At 41.3% G+C, this 22,522-nt stretch overlaps 1 protein-coding gene across 1 annotated transcript in view; it reads right to left on the bottom strand.

The window, feature by feature from the left end:
• Positions 1 to 22,522, bottom strand: part of TCERG1L (transcription elongation regulator 1 like) — a 142,991-nt gene that overhangs the window by 112,563 nt on the left and 7,906 nt on the right. Inside the window, exon 2 of the mRNA XM_075843161.1 lies at positions 16,912 to 17,052. Coding sequence (XP_075699276.1) covers positions 16,912 to 17,052 — 141 coding nt within the window. The remainder of the gene's footprint in view (positions 1 to 16,911; positions 17,053 to 22,522) is intronic.

The following is a 22,522-nucleotide window of genomic DNA, read 5'->3' on the forward strand; positions in this document are numbered from 1 at the left end:
TTGGAGCATTATTTATACTCACCCATTTCCACTGGTCAATAGAAAAAAGATTTCTCTGAGGAATAGCGCTATGGAATAGGGTAACTAGTACCATGGGTATGCGTAACAATGTATATATTGTTTCTGCCTTTATCTCCAGAGTTTGACAAAGGCCGGACTGTTCCAGAAACATTACCTATTTCTTTATATTGCCTTATCCGAATAAAATCAATTTTCTGCATATTAACCTAGGGAGTGCTTGAGTTTACCTTCTAAATATTGATGGGGTGGGAACCCTACCCATAGCACCCAGACAACATACAGATTTTGATCTTCAGATGTTTATCAGTGGCATTCATCACCCATAGCCTATAATGGCATCCGTTTAACGGATACGTCATCAACTCTCATGGCCCTGCTCATGACCTCCCGGTAAAACGAATACCATTATGTTTTATTTTCAAATATCTTTTTATTGGTTTAATACAAACATAAAGCATCATAAAAAAAAAATTATGCAATTTACACATCAACATGTTACTAAAAATGGATTCTTAGATACAAGGAATATCCACTATATAAACATTGTAATTATAACATAAAAGCAGAGGCAAAGAGAACTTAGAGTTTTAGGGAGGGGGAGATTCCACAGAATGGGTAACTCCATTGCGCAATGTGTTTTTCTAGTCACATAAAACAGTGGAAGTACCGTGGTACTTAAACATAGTTTGAATTATCTCCTTTGGGCATCCGTCCTTGGTATCCGTTTATTGGATACATCAGGAAGCCCCAGCCCCTTTCCTAAGCAGCAGAGGCCACCCTGCCCACAGACTCTGGCCGTCCTGTCAGGAAATGTAAGCTCTGTGGGATCCTCTGGGTATACCCTTCTGCTATGACGTCACTGGAGCTTCCTGGGGTAGCTCTAGATGGCCAAGATAGGAGCCGGGGACTCTGGCTGCTAAGAAAGTGCTGGCAGAAGTTTTTCCGACGTACACGCTAATTCGCTAAACTTATGGCATTAACGCGATAAGCACAGGGCCAATTTTAATTGTCAATGCTCTTTATTTTCTTTACAATTACATTTTACTCTTTAAGGATTCCTGGCAATTTATATGTATATTGGATTGTATTTTTTTTTATCTGTCTAGTCATGCATCAAAAAAGTTGACATTGATGGTTTCACAAGGTCATTGAATAGAGAAGCTCAGACTTTTCACTCTTAATTGCTTAATTTGAATCTAGTCCTTACATGGAATAGATCTATAGGATATCCAAGTGGCAGCTGTGAATTCTGCAGTATTTAAATAGCAAACATCAGGCTTGTCAGCCAGCTGTATTCAGTTCACATAGCAGCAGGTTTATATAATAGTCTCTTCTCACCATCTAAACGTAGACTTTTTCTGCATTGTTCTATCCGTTGTGAACACTGAAATAAACGAATGACCTTGAAATGCCCTAAATCATCCAGAAAAGTGCCAGAATCCCTCTAGACAATCCACAGTGAGCCTTTTAAGGTTAATTTGTATTAGTGAGTACCGGACTGTTCACACTGAGCTAATATACGTTGCCATCAATAAGTACCAATTTTACCCAGCAGGAATTTGCTGAATATTAATGAAATCTCATAAAAGGGACAAATGTATGTTTGTATTGTTTATAAGACCATTAAAGCATAGTTTATCAGATTAACGGCTTATATGAAACTAAAGTACAAATATTTTCTGAAGTTAATGAGATATGCGTAATATGAATGGCTTGTAGGTCTTATAAATTAATCACAATATTGTTGAACTGAAATGGGCACACACATGTAAACATTGCCAAGTACATATATATATATATATATATATATATATATATATATACACACACACACACACACACACACACACACACACACACATATATATAGATATATATATATATATAGACATTGACACTGGCATTTTTGCGGGTACTATTTAATGAAGCTGCCAGTTGAGGACCTGTGAGGTGTCTTTTTCTCAAACTAGAGACTCTAATGTACTTGTCTTGTTGCTCAGTTGTGCAGTGAGGCCTCCCACTTCTCTTTCTACTCTGGTTAGAGCCTGTTTGTGCTGTCCTCTGAAGGGAGTAGTACACACCGTTGTAGGAAATCTTCAGTTTCTTGGCAATTCATTTCTAAGAACAAGAATAGACTGTCGAGTTTCACATGAAAGCTCTCTTTTTCTAGCCATTTTGAGAGTTTAATCGAACACACAAATGTAATGCTCCAGATTCTCAACTAGCTCAAAGGAAGGTCAGTTTTATAGCTCCTCTAAACAGCAAAACGGTTTACAGCGGTGCTAACATAATTGCACAAGTGTTTTCAAGTGTTTTCTAATCATCCATTAGCCTTCTAACACAGTTAGCAAACACAATGTACCATTAGAACACTGGAGTGCTGGTTGCTGGAAATGGGCCTCTATACACCTATGTAGATATTGCATTAAAAACCAGACGTTTGCAGCTAGAATAGTCATTTAGCACATTAACAATGTATAGAGTGTATATCTGATTAATTTAATGTTATCTTCATTGAAAAAAACTGTGCTTTTCTTTCAAAAATAAGGAAATTTCTAAGTGACCCTAAACTTTTGAACGGTAGTATATATATATATATATATATATATATATATATATATATATACACACACAGTCGAGTCTTATGTTTATGACCACCTCCTAATTCAGAATTTGGCAGCGCGTAGCCCATGAAGGAAGTGATGTGTGGTGGGCTGGCTTGGTGGGTATATATGGTGTGCGATAGGCTGTCTGAACAAAGAATAGAAATAGAGGCAGCACTCCAGGCTGTCTGAACACCTATCATTCGTTGTTGAAATGGGTAAAAACTGTGATTTATCGCAGTTGTAAAAAGGGGTGATTTTTGGCTTTCAGCACAAGGGTGGCAGCATTTCTCAAACAGCGGAGTTTGTGAACTGTTCGCGTTCTGCTGTGGTAAAAGTGTATCGTGAGTGGCCAAATGTCACCACTGGGAATAACCAAAGTGGAAACTGCGGAGCACCACGTGCCATTGATGTGAGAGGTAAACGTCGACTACAAAGGTGCGCGAGGGCCGAACGACACACTACAGTGGAGCAGCTCACAGTGAAATTCAACCAGGGGGCTACAAGTAGAGATGAGCGAACTTATCAAAAGTTCGGTTCGGCTAGTTCGCCGAATTTCACAAAAAAGTTTGGTTCGGACCGAACTAGTTCTGACCGAACCTGTCACGTCTGTGCGCCGAGCATGCTACTGTCCGGGGTGCTGATAGAGTTAATGGGCTGCACTAACTCTTTCAGCAACCTTGACAGTACATGCTCGGCGCGCGGAAAATACAATAAATGTAATAAAAAAATAAAAATTATACGTTCGTACTTACTTTCCTCCTGTCCGGCCTCCAGCGATGACGTTTCATCCCTTTCGCCGCTGCAGCCAATCACAGGCTGTAGTGGCGGTCACGCACGTCAGGATGACGCTTCATCCCACGTGACCGCCTCTGCAGCCAATCACAGGCTGCAGCGGCGACATGGATGAAACGTCATCGCTGGAGGCCGGACAGGAGGAAAGTAAGTATGAACGTATTATTATTTTTTTTTGGCATGTATGTATGTTGGTATGTATGTTGTCATGTATGTATGTTGTCATGTATGTATGTATGTATGTATATCTGTGCATGTATGTTGGCATGCATGTATATATGTGCATGTTTGTATGTATATTTGCATGTATATATTTGCATGTATGTGTGTATGTTTGCATGTATGTATTTTTGCATGTATGTTGTCATGTATGTATGTATGTATATATGTGCATGTGTGTATGTATATTTGTATGTATGTATGTATGTTTGCATGAATGTATGTATGTTTGCATGTATGTGTGTTTGCATGAATGTATGTTTGCATGTATGTATGTATGCATGTTTGTATGTATATTTGCATGTGTGTATATATGTATGTATGTTGTCATGTATGTATGTATGTATGTATGTATGTTGTCATGTATGTATATATGTGCATGTATGTTGGCATGTATGTATATATGTGCATGTGTGTATGTATGTATATTTGCATGTATATATTTGCATGTATGTATGTTGTCATGTATGTATGTATGTATATATGTGCATGTATGTTTGCATGTATGTTGACATGTATGTATACATGTGCATGTTTGTATGTATATTTGCATGTATATATGTTTGCATGTGTGTATGTATGTTTGCATGTATGTTTGCATGTATGTATGTTGTCATGTATGTTTGTATGTATGTTGTCATGTATGTATGTATATATGTGCATGTATGTATGTTTGCATGTTTTTATTTTTGCATGTATGTTTGCATGTATGTTTATATATATGTGCATGTATGTAATTATGTTTGCATGTATTTATGTTTGCATGTATATTTGTGCATGCTTGTATATATGTATGTATGTATCTTTGCATCTTTGCATGTTTGTTTGTATGTATGTATGTTTTCATGTGTGTGTGTGTGTGTATGCATGTATGTATGATAGTTTGCATGTATATATGTGTGTATGTTTGCATGTATGTATATTTGCATGTATATATGTGCATGCTTGTATGTATGTTTGTATATATGTATGTATGTATGTATGTTTGAATGTATGTTTGTTTGTATATATGTCTGTATGGCCATGTATGATACTGTCTGCTGGCGCCCTGTATCTAAGTCAACTTCACGGCAGGCTTCTATACATGGTATAACAGTCAGTATCACACATTAAACTGAATCTAAGCCTACGACATGTTTTATTTCATTTTATTTTTTTACAGGTTTGGTGTTTGGACTACGTCGGTTTCGAGGACTACTTAGATGACGTTTTTTTTTCTACAATAAAATGGTTAATGAGGGTTGTGTTGGGGGTGCTTTATTTCAATAAAATATTTTATCTATATCTTTGTCTTTTTATTTTCAAATTTTATTACTACCACTTTAGTAATGGCCGCTGTCTGAGTGACAACATCCATTACTAAGGCGAGGCTTAGTGTTAGCCGGTGCAGAGGCTAACACTAACCACCATTATTACCCCGGTACCCACCACCACCAGGGGTGCCGGGAAGAGCCAGGTACGATCCAGTACCCGACCATCTGTTGTGATGGTCGGGCTCTGGGGCGGCCGCAGGCTGGTATTATGAGGCTGGGAAGGGCCAAAAACAGTGGACCTTCCCACCCTTGTAATGCTAGGCTGCTGCTGCTGTGTTGTATCTGGCTGGTTATAAAAGTGGGGGGGACCCCACGTCATTTTTTTTAATTATTTATTTATTTAAATTTTTTTTTTTAAAAAGACATGGGGTTCCACCCAATTTATCATAACCAGCCACATACAACACAGTGTTATTAGCCTGGGAATGGACAAAACCAGTGGCCCTTCCCACCAATGTAATGCCAGACTGCTGCGGCCTTGTATATGGCTGGTTATTAAAAATGTCGGGGACCCGTCTATTGCTAAATTTGTTAAATTCAAAAAAAAAAACGACGTGGGGGTCCCCCCCATTTTTATAACCAGCCCGATACAACACAGCAGCAGCAGCCTAGCATTACAAGGGTGGGAAGGTCCACTGATTTTGGCCCTTCCCAGCCTCATAATACCAGCCTACGGCCGCCCCAGTACCCGACCATCACAACAGATGGTCGGGTACTGGATCGTACCAAGCTCTTCCCGGCACCCCTGGTGGTGGTGGGTACCGGGGTAATAATGGGTGGTTAGTGCTAGCCTCTGCACCGGCTAACACTAAGTACCGCCTTAATAATGGACGCTGTCAATCAGCCAACTGCCATTATCTAGGCACTAATAAAGTTTAAAAAAAAAACACAAAGACAATTATTTTTTATTGAAATAAGAAATCCCCAACAAAACCCTCGTTAACCATTTTATTAAAATTTGAAAAAACGTAGATCTACGCAGTAGTCCAACGAATCGAAGATGTAGTCCAATCGGTACATCAAAATCTGCAACAACATAAAAAAACAGTTATCAATGTGAACAATAACAATACTTCTACTCACCTACACACATATATACACGCACGCACACACAAACAACCATACACAGACACACACATATATACACAAACACAACAAGATATACACACACACATAAACAGACAAACACACACACATATACACAAACTCACACATATACAAACAAAAACACACATATCCAAACACACACACACACACAGTTATACACACACATACATGAACACATATACACAAACACATATACACAAACACACCCATATATACACACAAACACACACCCATATATACACAAACACACACACATACAAAAACACACACAAACATCTACACACAAACATATACACAAATACACCCATATATACACAAACACATATACACAAACACACCCATATATACACACACACACACACACACACATATACACAAACACACATATAAAAACAAAAACAGACAAAGTCACATACCCAAACACACATATATACACAAACACACACATACACAAACACGGTTTCTTTTAAATGCTGCTGGGGAACCCGCTCGATCCACTATATAAGGCTGCGCTACAGTGCAGCATTTAAAAGAAACAGGATCCTGACCTGTCCATAGAGTTTAAGGCAGCACAGAGTATTTCAGGAGATGAGCGTGCAGATTCAGTGCTGCTGTGAACTCTGCTCTTACCATTACGTAGCTCTCAGTCTGTTACCTCTCCTCCACTCCTGTCCTCAAGAACACCTTCACATGATTGGCAAGTCACCACGTAATGGTAAGAGCAGAGTTCACAGCAGCACAGAGTATTTCAGGAGATGAGCGTGCGGATCTTGTGCGGGGTGGTGACTTGCCAATCATGTGAAGGTGTTATTGAGGACAGGAGTGGAGGAGAGGTAACAGACTGAGCTACGTAATGGTAAGAGCAGAGTTCACAGCAGCACTGAATCTGCACGCTCCTCTCCTGAAATACTCTGTGCTGCTGTGAACTCTGTTCTTACCATTACGTAGCTCAGTCTGTTACATCTCCTCCACTCCTGTCCTCTATAACACGTTCACATGATTGGCAAGTCACCACCACGCACAAGATCCGCACGCTCATCTCCTGAAATACTCTGTGCTGCTGTGAACTCTGCTCTTACCATTACGTGGTGACTTGCCAATCATGTGAAGGTGTTCTTGAGGACAGGAGTGGAGGAGAGGTAACAGACTGAGAGCTACGTAATGGTAAGAGCAGAGTTCACAGCAGCACTGAATCTGCACGCTCATCTCCTGAAATACTCTGTGCTGCCTTAAACTCTGTGGACAGGTCAGGATCCTGTTTCTTTTAAATGCTGCACTGTAGCGTAGCCTTATATAGTGGATCGAGCGGGTTCCCTAGCAGCATTTAAAAGAAACAGGATCCTGACCTGTCCACAGAGTTTAAGGCAGCACAGAGTATTTCAGGAGATGAGCACGGGCAGCCGTTCGTTTTTCCGAGCCGTGCTCCCATTATGCACACGACCGTAAAAACACCCGTTATTGCGGGTCGTAATTACGACCCGTAATAACGGGCTCATAGACTTCTGTTACCCACGGGTACCTTTCCGTTTTCTCACAGGAAGGTGCCCGTGCCGTTAAAAAAATAGAACATGTTCTATTTTTCTATTTTACGGGCCGTGCTGCTATAATTATAATGACAGCACGGTTCGCAAAAGCGGCCGGCTGCCCGTGGCCGGCCGGCCGTGCTCGTAGTTACGAGTCGTAATTACGAGCACGGCCCGTAAAATAAAAAAATAGAACATGTTCTATCTTTTTAACGGCACGGGCACCTTCCCGTGAGAAAACGGGAAGGTACCCGTGGCTAACAGAAGTCTATGGGCCCGCTATTTCGGGTCGTAATTACGACCCTTAATAACGGGTGTTTTTACGGTCGTGTGCATGAGGCCCCGTAATGACGGGTGGCTACATGTGTGCACCCGTCATTACGGCAGCGTTGCTAGGCGACGTCAGTAAGGGTATGTGCACACACACTAATTACGTCCGTAATTGACGGACGTATTTCGGCCGCAAGTACCGGACCGAACACACTGCAGGGAGCCGGGCTCCTAGCATCATATTTAGGGTATGTTCACACGAGGGCGTCCGTTACGGCTGAAATTACGGGGATGTTTCAGCCTGAAAACATCCCCGTAATTTCAGCCGTACCGGCATGTGCAGGCGCTTGAACGTCGCGTCAATTACGGGCGTAATTAGCGCTGCTATTCATTGGAGTCAATGAATAACGGCTCCAATTACGGCCAAAGAAGTGACAGGTCACTTCTTTGACGCTGGCGTCTAGTTACGCGCCGTCATTTGACAGCGGCGCGTAAATATACGCCTCGTGTGAACAGACAAACGTCTGCCCATTGCTTTCAATGGGCAGATGTTTGTCAGCGCTATTGAGGCGCTATTTTCAGACGTAATTCGGGGCAAAAACGCCCGAATTACGTCCGTAAATAGGCCGTGTGAACATACCCTTATGTACGATGCTAGGAGTCCCTGCCTCTCCGTGGAACTACTGTCCCGTACTGAAAACATGATTACAGTACGGGACAGTTGTCCTGCAGAGAGGCAGGGACTCCTAGCATCGTACATAACTATGATGCTAGGAGCCCGGCTCCCTGCACTGTGTTCGGTCCGGTACTTGCGGCCGAAATACGTCCGTCAATTACGGACGTAATTAGTGTGTGTGCACATACCCTAAATAGTCACTGTCCAGGGTGCTGAAAGAGTTAACTGATCGGCAGTAACTGTTTCAGTACCCTGGACAGTGACTACCGATCACAGTACCTGTAAAAAAAAAGACGTTCATACTTACCGGGAACTCCCTGCTTCCTCCAGTCCGGTCTGTTGGCCGTTGCCTTGGTGACGCGTCCCTCTCGACATCCGGCCCGACATTCCTTGATGACGATGCAGCCCATGTGAGCGCTGCAGCCAATCACAGGCTGCCGCGGCCTCTGCAGCCAATCACAGGCTGCAGAGGCCTCTGCAGCCAATCACAGGCTGCCGCGTCAGAAAAGGTCGGACTGGAGGAAGAAGAGGGACTCGTCCGCAAGACAACGACCGGGTACGTATGAAATGCTTTTTATTTTATTTTTAATCAGCAGCCTCTTTTCTCTATCAGTGATTGATAGAGATAAGTGGCTGCCGATTTGTATAATGTTTTTGACCGGGTTCGGTCAAAACGGGTTCGGCCGAACCCGGTGAAGTTCGGATTCGCTGCGAACCGAACTTTTCCGGAAGTTCGGACCGAAACCGGGTTCGGTTGTCCCGGTTCGCTCATCTCTAGCTACAAGACGTGTGTCTAAAACAACAGTTTGTTGAAACCCACTGCGTATAGGGCTCTGAAGCAGACCGATGGTCACTGCTCCTATGCTAACAAAGGAGCATCGGAAAAAAAGGCTTCAATTTGCACGGCAGTATTGGATTTGGACCACCGATCATTGGCAAAGGGTTGCCTTCTCTGATGAGTCATGTTTTCTGATTCATTAAACGGATGGACATTGGCGTGTCAGGCAAGAAACATCAGAGAACAAACACCCTGCAACCATGGTTGGAAGATCACAAGCTGGTGGCGGCAGCGTTATGATCGGGGTAATTTTTTCATGGCATTCTCTGGGCCACTCATCCATGTGGAAGGCATTCTGAACCGATTTGGGTATGAATCCATCGCTGCAGATCACGTCCACTCATACATGCTGTTTGTTTTCCCTGGGGCAGATGGAATATTCCAGCAAGACAATGCGACATGTCACACAGCTGGAAATGTCCGACATATTGAACATATGTGGGACCACCACGATCGTCTCGTTTGCTCTATAGATCCTCCCAAACGCACCTTCTAGCAAATGTGGGATGCACTGCAGTCAGAACGGCTCCAGATACCCGAGACAACCGACCAGCACCTTATTGAGTCACTCCCAGCCCGTCTAGCTGCTGTCCATGCTGTTACTCTGGATATTGGCTGGTGGTCATAATGATGTGACTCGACTGTATATATATATATATATATATATATATATATATACTTACACAGTTCGGTCCAGAATTATTTGGACAGTGACACAATCTTCATGATTTGGGCTCTGCTGCCACCACATTGGATTTTAATTGAACAACCGAGACGCAATTGAAGTGTAGACTTTCAGGTTTCATTTAAGGGGTTGAACAAAAATATCCTATACGTTTAGGAATTGCAACCATTTTTCTACACAGCCGCCTCATTTCAGGGGCTCAAAAGTAATTGGACAAATTAACGTTACCATAAATAAAATATTTTTTTAATACTTTGTAGAGACTCCTTTGCAGGCAATGACTGCCTAAAGTCTGGAACCCATGGACATCACCAAACGCTGGGTTTCCTCCTTTGTGATGCTTTGCCCGGCCTTTAATGCAACTTCTTCAGTTGTTGCTTGTTTGTGGGTCTTTCTGCCTTAAGTTTTGTCTTAAGCAAGTGAACTGCAGCTCGATCGGGTTGAGATCTGGTGATTGACTTGGCCATTGCAGAATATTCCACTTCTTTGCCTTAAAAAACTCCTGGGTTGCTTTCGCAGTATGTTTTGGGTCATTGTCCATCTGTACTGTGAAGCGACGTCCGATCAACCTTGCTGCATTTGGTTGAATCTGGGCAGAAAGTAAATCCCTGAACACTTCAGAATTCATCCGGCTGCTTCTGTCTTCAGTCACATCATCAATAAACACTAGTGACCCAGTGCCTTTGGTAGCCATGCATGCCCATGCCATCACACTGCCTCCACCATGCCATCACACTGCCTCCACCATGCCATCACACTGCCTCCACCATGCCGTCACACTGCCTCCACCATGCCATCACACTGCCTCCACCATGCCATCACCCTGCCCCCACCATGCCATCACACTGCCTCCACCATGCCATCACACTGCCTCCACCATGCCATCACACTGCCCACACCATGCCATCACACTGTCTTCACCATGTTTTACAGAGGATGTGGTGTGCTTTGGTTCATGAGCCGTATAAAGCCTTCTCCATACTTTCCTTCTCCCATCATTCTGGTACAGATTGATCTTAGTTTCATCTGTCCAAAGAATTCTCTTCCAGAATTGGGCCGTCTTCTTTAGATGTTGTTTGGCAATGTCTAATCCGGCCTTTCTATTTTTGAGGCTGATTAATGGTTTGCACCTTGTGGTGAACCCTCTGTATTTGCTCTCATGAAGTCTTCTCTTTATGGTAGACTTAGATACTGATACACCTACTTCCAGGAGAGTGTTCTTTACTTGGGTAGATCTTGTGAAGGGATTTTTCTTCACCATGGAAAGGATTCTGTGATCATCCACCACTGTTGTCTTCTGTGAACGTCCAGGCCTTTGGGAGTTCACAAGATCACCAGTGCGCTCTTTTTTTTCCCTCAAGAATGTATCAAACTGTTGATTTGGCCACTCCTAACATTTGTGCTATCTCTCTCATTTGACTTCTTAATTTTTTTCAGCCTAACGATGGTCTGTTTCACTTGCACTGAGAGCACATTTGACCTCATGTTGTGGATTCACAGCAACAGCTTCCAAATGCAAATGCCACACCTGGAATCAACTCCAGACCTTTTACCTACTTAATTGATGATGGATTAACGAGGGAGTAGCCCATGCAGCCCACTAAATAGCTTTTGAGATAATTGTCCAATTACCTTTGGTCCCTTGAAAAAGAGACAGCTACATATTAAAGAGCTGTAATTCCTAAACCCTTCCTCAAATTACGATGTGAATACCCTCAAACTAAAGTTGAGTCTGCACTTTAAAGAGGCTCTGTCACCACATTATAAGTGCCCTATCTCCTACATAAGGAGATCGGCGCTGTAATGTAGGTGACAGTAATGCTTTTTATTTAAAAAAACTATCTATATAGTTATATCACTATGTGCAGCTACATACACAAACCCTAACATTACTACAGTGTCCTTATAATGAATACACATGACCATCCAGCCTGGACGTCATGTGTATTTAGAATCCTGACACTTCTGAATCTTTTTTGTGAGATTCCGGCAAGTGAAACGAAATCTCGCCAGATTACGGAGCTAAACGAGATTTCGTTTCACTTGCCGGAATCTCACAAAAAAGATTCAGAAGTGTCAGGATTCTAAATACACATGACATGTTTATTCATTATCAGGACACTGTAGTAATGTTAGGGTTTGTGTATGAGGCTGCACATAGTGATATAACTACAGGGTGGGCCATTTATATGGATACACCTAAATAAAATGGGAATGGTTGGTGATATTAACTTCCTGTTTGTGGCACATTAGTATATGGGAGGGGGGAAACTTTTCAAGCTGGGTGTTGAGCATGGTGGCCATTTTGAAGTCGGCCATTTTGTATCCAACTTTCGTTTTTTCAATGGGAAGAGGGTCATGTGACACATTAAACTTATCGAGAATTTCACAAGAAAAACAATGGTGTGATTGGTTTTAACGTTACTTTATTCTTTCATGAGTTATTTACAAGTTTCTGACCACTTATAAAATGTGTTCAAAGTGCTGCCCATTGTGTTGGATTGTCAATGCAACCCTCTTCTCCCACTCTTCACACACTGATAGCAACACCGCAGAAGAAATGCTAGCACAGGCTTCCAGTATCCGTAGTTTCAGTTGCTGAACATCTCGTATCTTCAGAGCATAGACAATTGCCTTCAGATGACCCCAAAGATAAAAGTCTAAGGGGGTCAGATCGGGAGGCATTTCTTCTGCAGTGTTGCTATCAGTGTGTGAAGAGTGGGAGAAGAGGGTTGCATTGACAATCCAACACAATGGGCAGCACTTTGAACACATTTTATAAGTGGTCAGAAACTTGTAAATAACTCATGAAAGAATAAAGTAACGTTAAAACCAAGCACACCATTGTTTTTCTTGTGAAATTCTCGATAAGTTTGATGTGTCACATGACCCTCTTCCCATTGAAAAAACGAAAGTTGGATACAAAATGGCCGACTTCAAAATGGCCGCCATGGTCAACACCCAGCTTGAAAAGTTTCCCCCCTCCCATATACTAATTTGCCACAAACAGGAAGTTAATATCACCAACTATTCCCATTTTATTTAGGTGTATCCATATAAATGGCCCACCCTGTATATCGCTAGTGCAGTGTAAATGAATGGAGAGGAGTGCATGATGCCGATTGGTCAGCGTCATACACTCCTCTGTACAATGCCCACTTGGTCGAAAGTAAAAATACGCCCTCTTGGGCATTAAGAAAGCTCATTAGCATAAACCAAAATCGCTCCTAACGTTGTGAAAATAGATCGTTTTTTTAAATAAAAATCATTACTGTCACCTACATTACAGCGCCCATCTCCTTATGTAGGAGACAGGGCACTTATAATGTGGTGACAGAGCCTCTTTAAGCCCATATTGATTATATAACTGTATATTCAATATGTTTTGGTAAACAGCTAAAATGCCAAAACTTGTCACTGTCCAAATAATTCTGGACCTAACTGTGTGCGTATATATATATATATATATATATATATATATTTATTTCATTTTTTTGTAGGAATTGTTATATTGTTTGTATGCTTAAAATCATTTAACACCATTTCTATTTGGTTGAGGCCTCTGTGGTAAATAATTTAGAATATATCTTTATAGGGGTAAGAACAAATACCCTGCTTCCATTTATGCTGTCCTAAAATTTAATTACAAAGCTCTGGCTGCCTGCAGCAGCCACTAGGGGGAACTAAGGGGGGGGGGGGCATTATGAAGACAAATATTTAATTTGAAATATCAATGAAAGCTATGTAAATCATATGTTATATGTGATGGTAACTTCAGGCAGTCAAAAATGTACGTATTTACCTCCATGGCTATGTGACGGGAATAGGGTATTTGGAACTCCAGCCCCTATAAAGGTGTATAAAGAAGACAGCACAGAATTTTGTACCTATTTAAATAAAAACCTAAATACTATTCAAAATATGAATTAGGTCATATGATTAATGCCACAGCCTGATATGTGAATGGCATGGTATGGCTGATACTGAGCTGCATTTTTTTCTTTTTCTGCTTTAGGCATGGTGCCATACAACTTTAAAGTGAACGTCCACTGTTTTAGGTCCAAACTTTGTGTTGGTGAATATTCAAATATACCGTATCTTTTTATTATTTGCAGCTCCATTTCTCTGGGGTTTCTGATACAATTACACCGGTTTCTGGCGTAATTACAGTAAATGCATCGGGCCGTGCGAGACCCCGACCCTTCTGCTAAGCCCAGCCCACTTTATTTTTATTTTTTTTCGACCTTTGAGCCTTTTTGAACACTAAAACCTAATTGCGAAAGCTAACAAAAATAGCCCCCAGATATCTACTAAATATTTCATGTATGGCTAAAATTTAACTTTTATTAAATATAAATGATAAGCAACCACATCCATTTTAAAATAACATCGCCTTCTGGTCATCCAGATTATCATTGAATAAGTATCAACAAATTATAGTAAATGCATCGGGTTGTGGGTGACCCCGCCCCTCCCGCTAAGCCCAGCCCACTTTTTTTAAAGCATTTTTGCAACATTTGGGGCCTTTCGTGCCGTTTCTACAACAGAAAACTGACATAGAAAAGTTGTTAAATCTGCCCCTATATTTATGCAAGTGATTTGAAACTCTGTATCAGAAAAATGGAGATCTGACTGCTACGGTATAAAGATATATTGAGAAATTAATCAGGATATGATTTTGGATCTGTTTAGATTTAAATATATATATATATATATATATATATATATATATATATATATATATATATATATATATGTTCAAAAAATGGTTACTAGTTACGATGTATACATTATTTTTTTATTAGGGGTTGTTAGGCAGAAAATCCCTAGCAACCAGTCTGCTTCAGATAATCAGATTACTTAGTAATTCAGCTGAGCAGTGAGCAGAGGGCAATGATGGGGTAAGGAAGCTTGTGCAATGTTCCAGCTATTTTTGTTCTCTCTCTCCACCACTACTTCTGTATTTCAAAAACTCATTAAAAGGTTTGTCCCATCTGGACAACCTCGTCTATCACCTGGGACGATTGCCAGGGCAAGGTGCCCATTTCTCCTGCAGTGGCTGCTTCAGGAGAAATGTGGTATTACATAGTGCCCATTCAACTGAATAGTACGTGACCGTGCTGAGTCCTCCAGAATAAGATCCGCTGTTTGGCTAAAAATGGAAGGGGGACCAAGTTTGGGACCCCTCTCTATGATGTCCATATGACTTAATAGAACGAATAGACAGCGGTTGCTCAATATTAATAGAATGTTTGCAGTACAACAATGACAATTTGTTGAGATTATTCAGAGTCTGTTTAATACAAAGAAATATTGAGACGTTTCTCATAAGTATCATTGTTAGGATTTAATGAAAAGATTTCCTTTCATGTGTAATCAGTAATCTTTCCAGAAGACCAAAACTGGACACGACTGGACATTGATTTTCTTTTCTTGCACGCACGGCTAGAGAGCCTTATATATCGTAAGCAAAGCGTGAAGCGCTCCAGAACCTAAATTGTTGTATATTTTCATCTACCGCTGCAGCTTCCTATTCTCTTTTGCCAAGGTCTTCTCCAGTGGGATTACCAGCTCTCATTGTTCCATTTAAAATATATAGTGTTCCTGTCATATCTGCGCATTGTTCCTCAGCTGTATATATAACCATTAAAAGGAAAGAAGCTGTGCTGCATTCAGCTAACAGAAAGAACAGCGGTGTAATATTAACCATTCTTCATGCACATCGGAGCCGTTTTATGGAATATTATTACATTTTTAGCAATTTCCTAATTCCTTAACCAAATGACTCTCTTTTTGAGCGGGGTATAGAAAAGTTCAGCAGCAAGAAATCGAAACTCCCTTGTCTAGACTTTAGAAAGGTGTCTACCTTTTTCTAGAAACAGCGCCACTCTTGTCCATTGGTTGTGTATGGTATTGCAGGACATTTCCATTTCTTTGGGAATAGGCTGTGGTACCAAACACAGCCCATAGACGCTGTTTCTAGAAAAAGGTAGACCCTTTTTCCTAATACTGGACAAACCCTTTAAAATTGATACAATGGCCATTTATGGCACCTACATTCTGTGAAAAATCCGAGATCAAGGGGTGTCGCAATGTGATTTAAGTGCTTATATTTAGATAATGAGAGCGTCAGAGAGAAGGTCATGGGGAAAAGGAATTTTTCACAGCAGTGGTTCAAATTGGGGCCACCAGCTGATGCTTGTTTGTACCATCACACCCCACCATCCATAACCAGATGCTTGATGCCGTCTAATAGATCTGATTGATGACTGGACCGCTTTATTTACTTACCATTTTAAAGATCTCTGTTTGCTGCCAGTGATTGGGTATGTTCTCTTTCTACATCCAGAGGATGTAAGCCCATACAGACCTAATACTTCTCACAGCAGAGAGTTTGCTACAATTTTTGTCAGCCTAGTCAATGCTCTGAGCTGAATAGCCTAGACTCCAGGCTGATACATTTTACCTTTACTGATACATTGTAGCAAACAGTTAAGAAATTAGAATAATTGTTGCTGATACATTTAGGACACAGAAGACATTAGTTGAACAGACAGTGGGCGCCTATATATATAGTGGAGAGCCAGGCATATACAGTACTCAGGTATATACTCATGTTTACATGGATCACTTCTCAGGTCAGTAGCGCCGGAGGGAGGGTATATTTTTTGCAACATGTATCGGGGAAGTCTTCTTATTCTGCATGAATAAGGGGGCTAGATAAAAAAGACAAAAGCTTGGAAACCCCTTTAATTCTCTCTCCCTAAGAATGTATAGAAGAGAAAACATGACATCCTTGCTCTACCCAGAGGCATGATGGGAGTTACATTCAGAATAAAAAAAAATCCAAGTTATAGTTACCTTGCAATTAGGCGTTTTCTTTTCAACCCATTTTCCTGTATGGGGAGGGATGGTGGATGTGTAAACATGTGGGAAAACAGGAATAATTTCTAAACTGGATGATGGCGAAAATCCAAATGCAGGAGAATGACCTCCAACCCACTGTGAAAGGAAATACAGGACATTAATGATAACATACATGGAATAGTAACAGTTCTCCTGTCAGAGATAACACGGTAATGCTCTGTTCACACCTATCAGATTTTATCTCCATTTCCGTCCATTTTTTGCAACCCCCAAAAATTTGTTAAGAGGTTTTTTTGCAGAAAATTGTCTCAAAATGCATCTGATGGTGACACATGTAGTTTGCTATGGACAGAAAGTGCTGTATACAATTTATCAAAGCATTTACGCCATTTTAATTGCAAATTATAATTTTAGCTTTTAACACCTCTTGTCAGTAGCGAGAGAAGTGAAGGGGTCTAGTTGAAGACGTTGGGTCCCCCGAGGACTGACATATTTAACATATTTGGAGTAAATTATGACCCAAATCTAGGCCTGCTCATAGCATGCCTAGATTTCAAATTTTGGCACACGGACAGCCGAAGATGTGATTTCCTAGACATCCATGGTTTATACTCAGAATAGACCATAAATGTCTAATAGTGGCGGGTTCCTACCTTTAAGACCCCTACCTATTGGGAACCGGCCTGCTTGGCTGTTTCTGTAACTTACAGAGACTCAGAATCAGAATTAGACATTCACATAGACATATGATTCCAGGAGAGAATATATCCGACAAATGGCACAGCACAGAGAACTATGCTGTGATAAACGGAGTACGGAGACATAGGGCATTGTGTGCGCTGGATTACATCTTCCTGCACACGGCTCTGACATACCAGTGAGCCCTTAGTGTCTTGAACTCCCTTTCCGTTTTATTTAACCCATATCTATTATATATATATATTTCTTGCTTTTTCACCCTACTGTCAGCCAGCTTTCATAGGGGGGCAATGGGAACAGCCTGTGTAAGAGGAGGGGGGGGGGGCATTGGAACAGTCTGTGTAAGAGGTGAGGATCCATAGGGAGCAGTCTGTGTAAGAGGTGAGGATCCATAGGGAGCAGTCTGTGTAAGAGGTGAGGATCCATAGGGAGCAGTCTGTGTAAGAGGTGAGGATCCATAGGGAGCAGTCTGTGTAAGAGGTGAGGATCCATAGGGAGCAGTCTGTGTAAGAGGTGAGGATCCATAGGGAGCAGTCTGTGTAAGAGGTGAGGATCCATAGGGAGCAGTCTGTGTAAGAGGTGAGGATCCATAGGGAGCAGTCTGTGTAAGAGGTGAGGATCCATAGGGAGCAGTCTGTATAAGAGGTGAGGATCCATAGGGAGCAGTCTGTGTAAGAGGTGAGTATCCATAGGGAGCAGTCTGTGTAAGAGGTGAGGACCCATAGGGAGCAGTCTGTGTAAGAGGTGAGGATCCATAGGGAGCAGTCTGTATAAGAGGTGAGGATCCATAGGGAGCAGTCTGTATAAGAGGTGAGGATCCATAGGGAGCAGTCTGTGTAAGAGGTGAGGATCCATAGGGAGCAGTCTGTATAAGAGGTGAAGATCCATAGGGAGCAGTCTGTATAAGAGGTGAGGATCCATAGAGAGCAGTCTGTATAAGAGGGGGAAGTTTGTCCATTCTAGTCTCAGCCTTCCTGCTACAGGGACAGAACAGGTGCCTAAAGGGGTGAGTAACCCACTGGACGCCAGGAATGCAATATTAACCCTTTCTTTACCCAAGACCACCAAAGATACTGACATTAACCTTTCTCTGCCTTAGGCCGCCAAGGATACTGACATTAACCCCGTCACTGCCCTAGACCACCAGTGATGCAGACACTAAATCTTTCTTTGCCATAGACCCCATGAATGTTACCATAAACCCACTAACTACCCTACAGTAGCTAATTATGGCAAATTATTTGGTGATATACAGCAATATTTATTTGCTGCTGTTTTGGATCGCCCAATTTAGAAGGAACAGAGCCCAGATCACTCATTTCCCATCTCACTAGCTACAAAGGTTTAGAAGGAATATTGATTAGGGCTAGGTCAAATGAGGGATTGGAGCCGGCAGGAGAGTGTGAAGTCACGCTCTTAAAACCACAACCACTTTTTACACAGGTTAGAGGGTAATTACAGGTGCCAGTCTTGTGGCGTTCTTTTTGCTGCATCTTGGCCCATCTTGGCCGGTATTTTTGGTTGGAAAAGGTGGCAGCCCTAGCACTATAGACACACACACAAACAATTTATGATTCGAAACATGTATGTTACTGGGTGCATATGGGCTAAAGCTGTAAGCCATATTCGAAGTCTGCGACCAGATGGGATAAGCCTGCATAAATCAAGGTTCTTTTTGGCGCAAACATTTATTAAATGGCGTAAATTTAAACTGTGCTAACAAATATATATCTATTTGTCTGGTTTTATCTATAAAATTTCACATATAGTCAATGACCCTCATCCCAAAAGTTGAGGGTTTTTCACAGGTTGTAAATTTTCTTTATAGGCTTGCCATAATGGTCACAAAACCACAACAAGAACGCCACTGTTTTATTTAATTAAGCCCCTATCTCCCTCCTCATGAAAGTTATAATCAATTGTTGGCTTGCTAAAGTATCAAGAATACTATGAAAAAATATCTCAGGGACGATGAGATTCACGAGTCTGGTTCGGCCACTTTCTACTATATAATGGAAAGTGTTACCTCCACATATCTTGATGATTTGAAGGTTGCTGCTATAACACTTTCATTAAATATAGACAGCAGCAGGATTGCTTTATTACGTGCTGCAAACACCTTCCCGCAATTAACACTTTGCTTGCACCTCTAGCCATTCTTCATGTTCATCTAAAGACCTAAATTTGCACATTTACAAACATGTATACAAATGCTGCCTCTTATAAATAGAAGGAATGTTACCACGCAAGTCTTACCAATTTAGCTCTTCTCATCTAAGTTTGAGATGTGGAAAGAATCTTACGTTTTGTTATACAGGATATGGCAGGGAGTAAGCAGATCAATTCTATGACTCTACCAAAGCCTTCCACTTCATGCTCAAGGACTTCCCAACATACAGTACATGACTTTTCTTGAATTACGTTATACAATTTGTCATGATAACAATTCAATACAATCTAGCAGCATCCATGAAAAAAAAGTATACTTAAGGCTATGTTCACATCTGTGTCGGAGGCTCAGCTATTGTGTCTGGTGAAACCACGGACGATCCGACGGAACCCATTAACCCTTAAAGGGGTTGTCCGAGATTAAATGACTATGTGTTAATGCTTGTAATTTACAAAAGCAAATACATTTGTACTATACTTACATCTTCTAAAGTGGCCCCATTTCCAGATCCTGCCGTGGGGTACTTGATGGGTGACGTCACTCTCTGCACTGTCTCTGGCCGCTTTGTTGATCTTCAATTCTTTGCCGGGTATACGACATGTCCCTTGTGACGTGCCATGTATGGGCTGTTCTGCTTCACAGCCTGTAAGGCGCATGCGCGGTCACTGCTGTTCTCGCGGTCACCGTTGTTCTCGAGATAACAACAGAACAGATCATTCATGGCACATCACAAGTGACGTGTCGTATACCCGGAAACTAATTGAAGATCAACATAGCGGCCAGAGCCAGTGTAGAGAGTGACGTCACCCGTCAAGTTCCCCACGGCAGGATCTGGAAACAGGGCCACTTTGGCAAATGTAAGTATATACATATGTATTTACATTTATAAATTACAAGCTTTGACAAAAAGTCATTAAATCTCAGACAACCCCTTTATGGTCCGAGCCATTTTTTTATTTTTTATTTTTGTTTTTTCACTCCCCTCCTTCTAAGAGTCATAACTCCTTTATTTTTTGCGTCAATAGAGTGGTGTGAGGGCTTATATTTTGCGGGAGGAGTTGTAGTTTCTAATGGCACCATTTAAAGTACTATATAATGTACTGGGAAGCTGTAAAAAAAATATTTGCGGGCTGAAGTTGGGAAAAACTGCGATTCCTCTATTGTCTTTTGGGTTTTGTTTTTACGGCTTTCACCGTGTGATAAAAACAACAACTTAACTTTATTCTGTGGCTCAATACGATTACGGTGATAACAAATTTATATAGTTTTTTTTATATTTTACTACTTTAAAAAAAAAAACTTTTTGTTAAAAAAAATAATAGTTTTGTTTCACCACATTGTGAGAGCCAGAACTTTTTTATTTTTCCTTGCATTGAGCCGTGTGACAGCTTATTTTTTTTGCAGGATGAGTTGTAGTTTTTATTGTTATCATTTGTTGGTTCATACGACTTTTTGAACACTTTTTATTACATTTTTTGGGAGCTTAGTTAACCAAAAACAGCAATTTGGGCGGTTTAAATGTCTTTATTTTTTACGGCGTGCATGGTAAATAACACTATAGTGTAATAGTTCAGACTTTTACAGATGCAGTGATACCAATTTTGTTTACTTTTTTTATTTTTTACATTACTTTAGGGGAAAAATGGGTAAAGGTTTTTTTTAACTTTTCATTTTTTTTACTACTAAAAACTTTTTCACATTTCATTATTCCCTCTAGGGGACTTGAACTGACGTATTGCAGTATATTGTCATTTTTACAGGCATCTGTTAAGTCCTGCCACAGGCAGGTCTTATCAGAGGCAGAGTGAAGGCAGAGTGAAGGCATTCCTGGGGGCCTTTATTGGGCCCCTGCGCTGCCATGACAACCGTCTTCACCCCCCCCAATCTCACTGGGGCGGGGGGAGCGATGAGCTGTCAGAGGGGACCGCCCCCATTTTCAATGCCTCGGATGCTGCGATCGACCGCAGCATTGAGGGGTTAAACAGCCAGGAACAGTATGCTCGCTGTTCCTGGCAGTTTGTCCTGGGTGTCGGCTGTAAAAAGCGTGAGAACGCTCCATACTTCTCCCCCTGCACCAGGACGTAAGGGGTTAAAGTCAATGGGTTTAGTTGGCAACGGCGGTATCCATTGGTTCCGTCATTCCCTTGTTCTGCTCCTCTGATGGAGCAGAACAACGGAACATGCCGATGAAGGTGTGAACCCAGCGTTAGATGTATACATTATTTAACATGGGAGTAAATGGGCAACGGATGGCCGAAGCTTGACATCCGTCACAGCAATCCAGTAGAAAAAAGAATATGTTAAAAATATAAGTTTTTCTAACATGAGAGTCTATAGGCGACCGACGGCTGATGGATTTCATCTACCAGAGGCATCTATCGAAGGTATAAATTTTTTTATATATACATTTGTTATACATCTCACGCCATACGACTCAGGATGTGTCGGGTTTAGAAATAAGTTAAGAAATCTCGACCTATCTGGACACCCTTCCACCAATCTCTCCTTTCCTTTCATTATTATTGTTAGGTAATGTTATACCTATTGTCTTTATCTCATTATAGATGAAGTGTTTTATCTCCTCTGCACATTAGAATCTCAAATCCATAAATGATATATGTTACCCAAAAGTATCTCATTGGGTATAGCTATATGTACAATGTTTCATGTACTGTCGGATCTTACTTAAAGAGGCTCTGTCACCAGATTATGCAACCCCTATCTCCTATTGCAGCA

The sequence above is a fragment of the Rhinoderma darwinii genome, chromosome 11 (genome assembly GCF_050947455.1).
Source record: "Rhinoderma darwinii isolate aRhiDar2 chromosome 11, aRhiDar2.hap1, whole genome shotgun sequence".
NCBI classification, from domain to species: domain Eukaryota; kingdom Metazoa; phylum Chordata; class Amphibia; order Anura; family Rhinodermatidae; genus Rhinoderma; species Rhinoderma darwinii.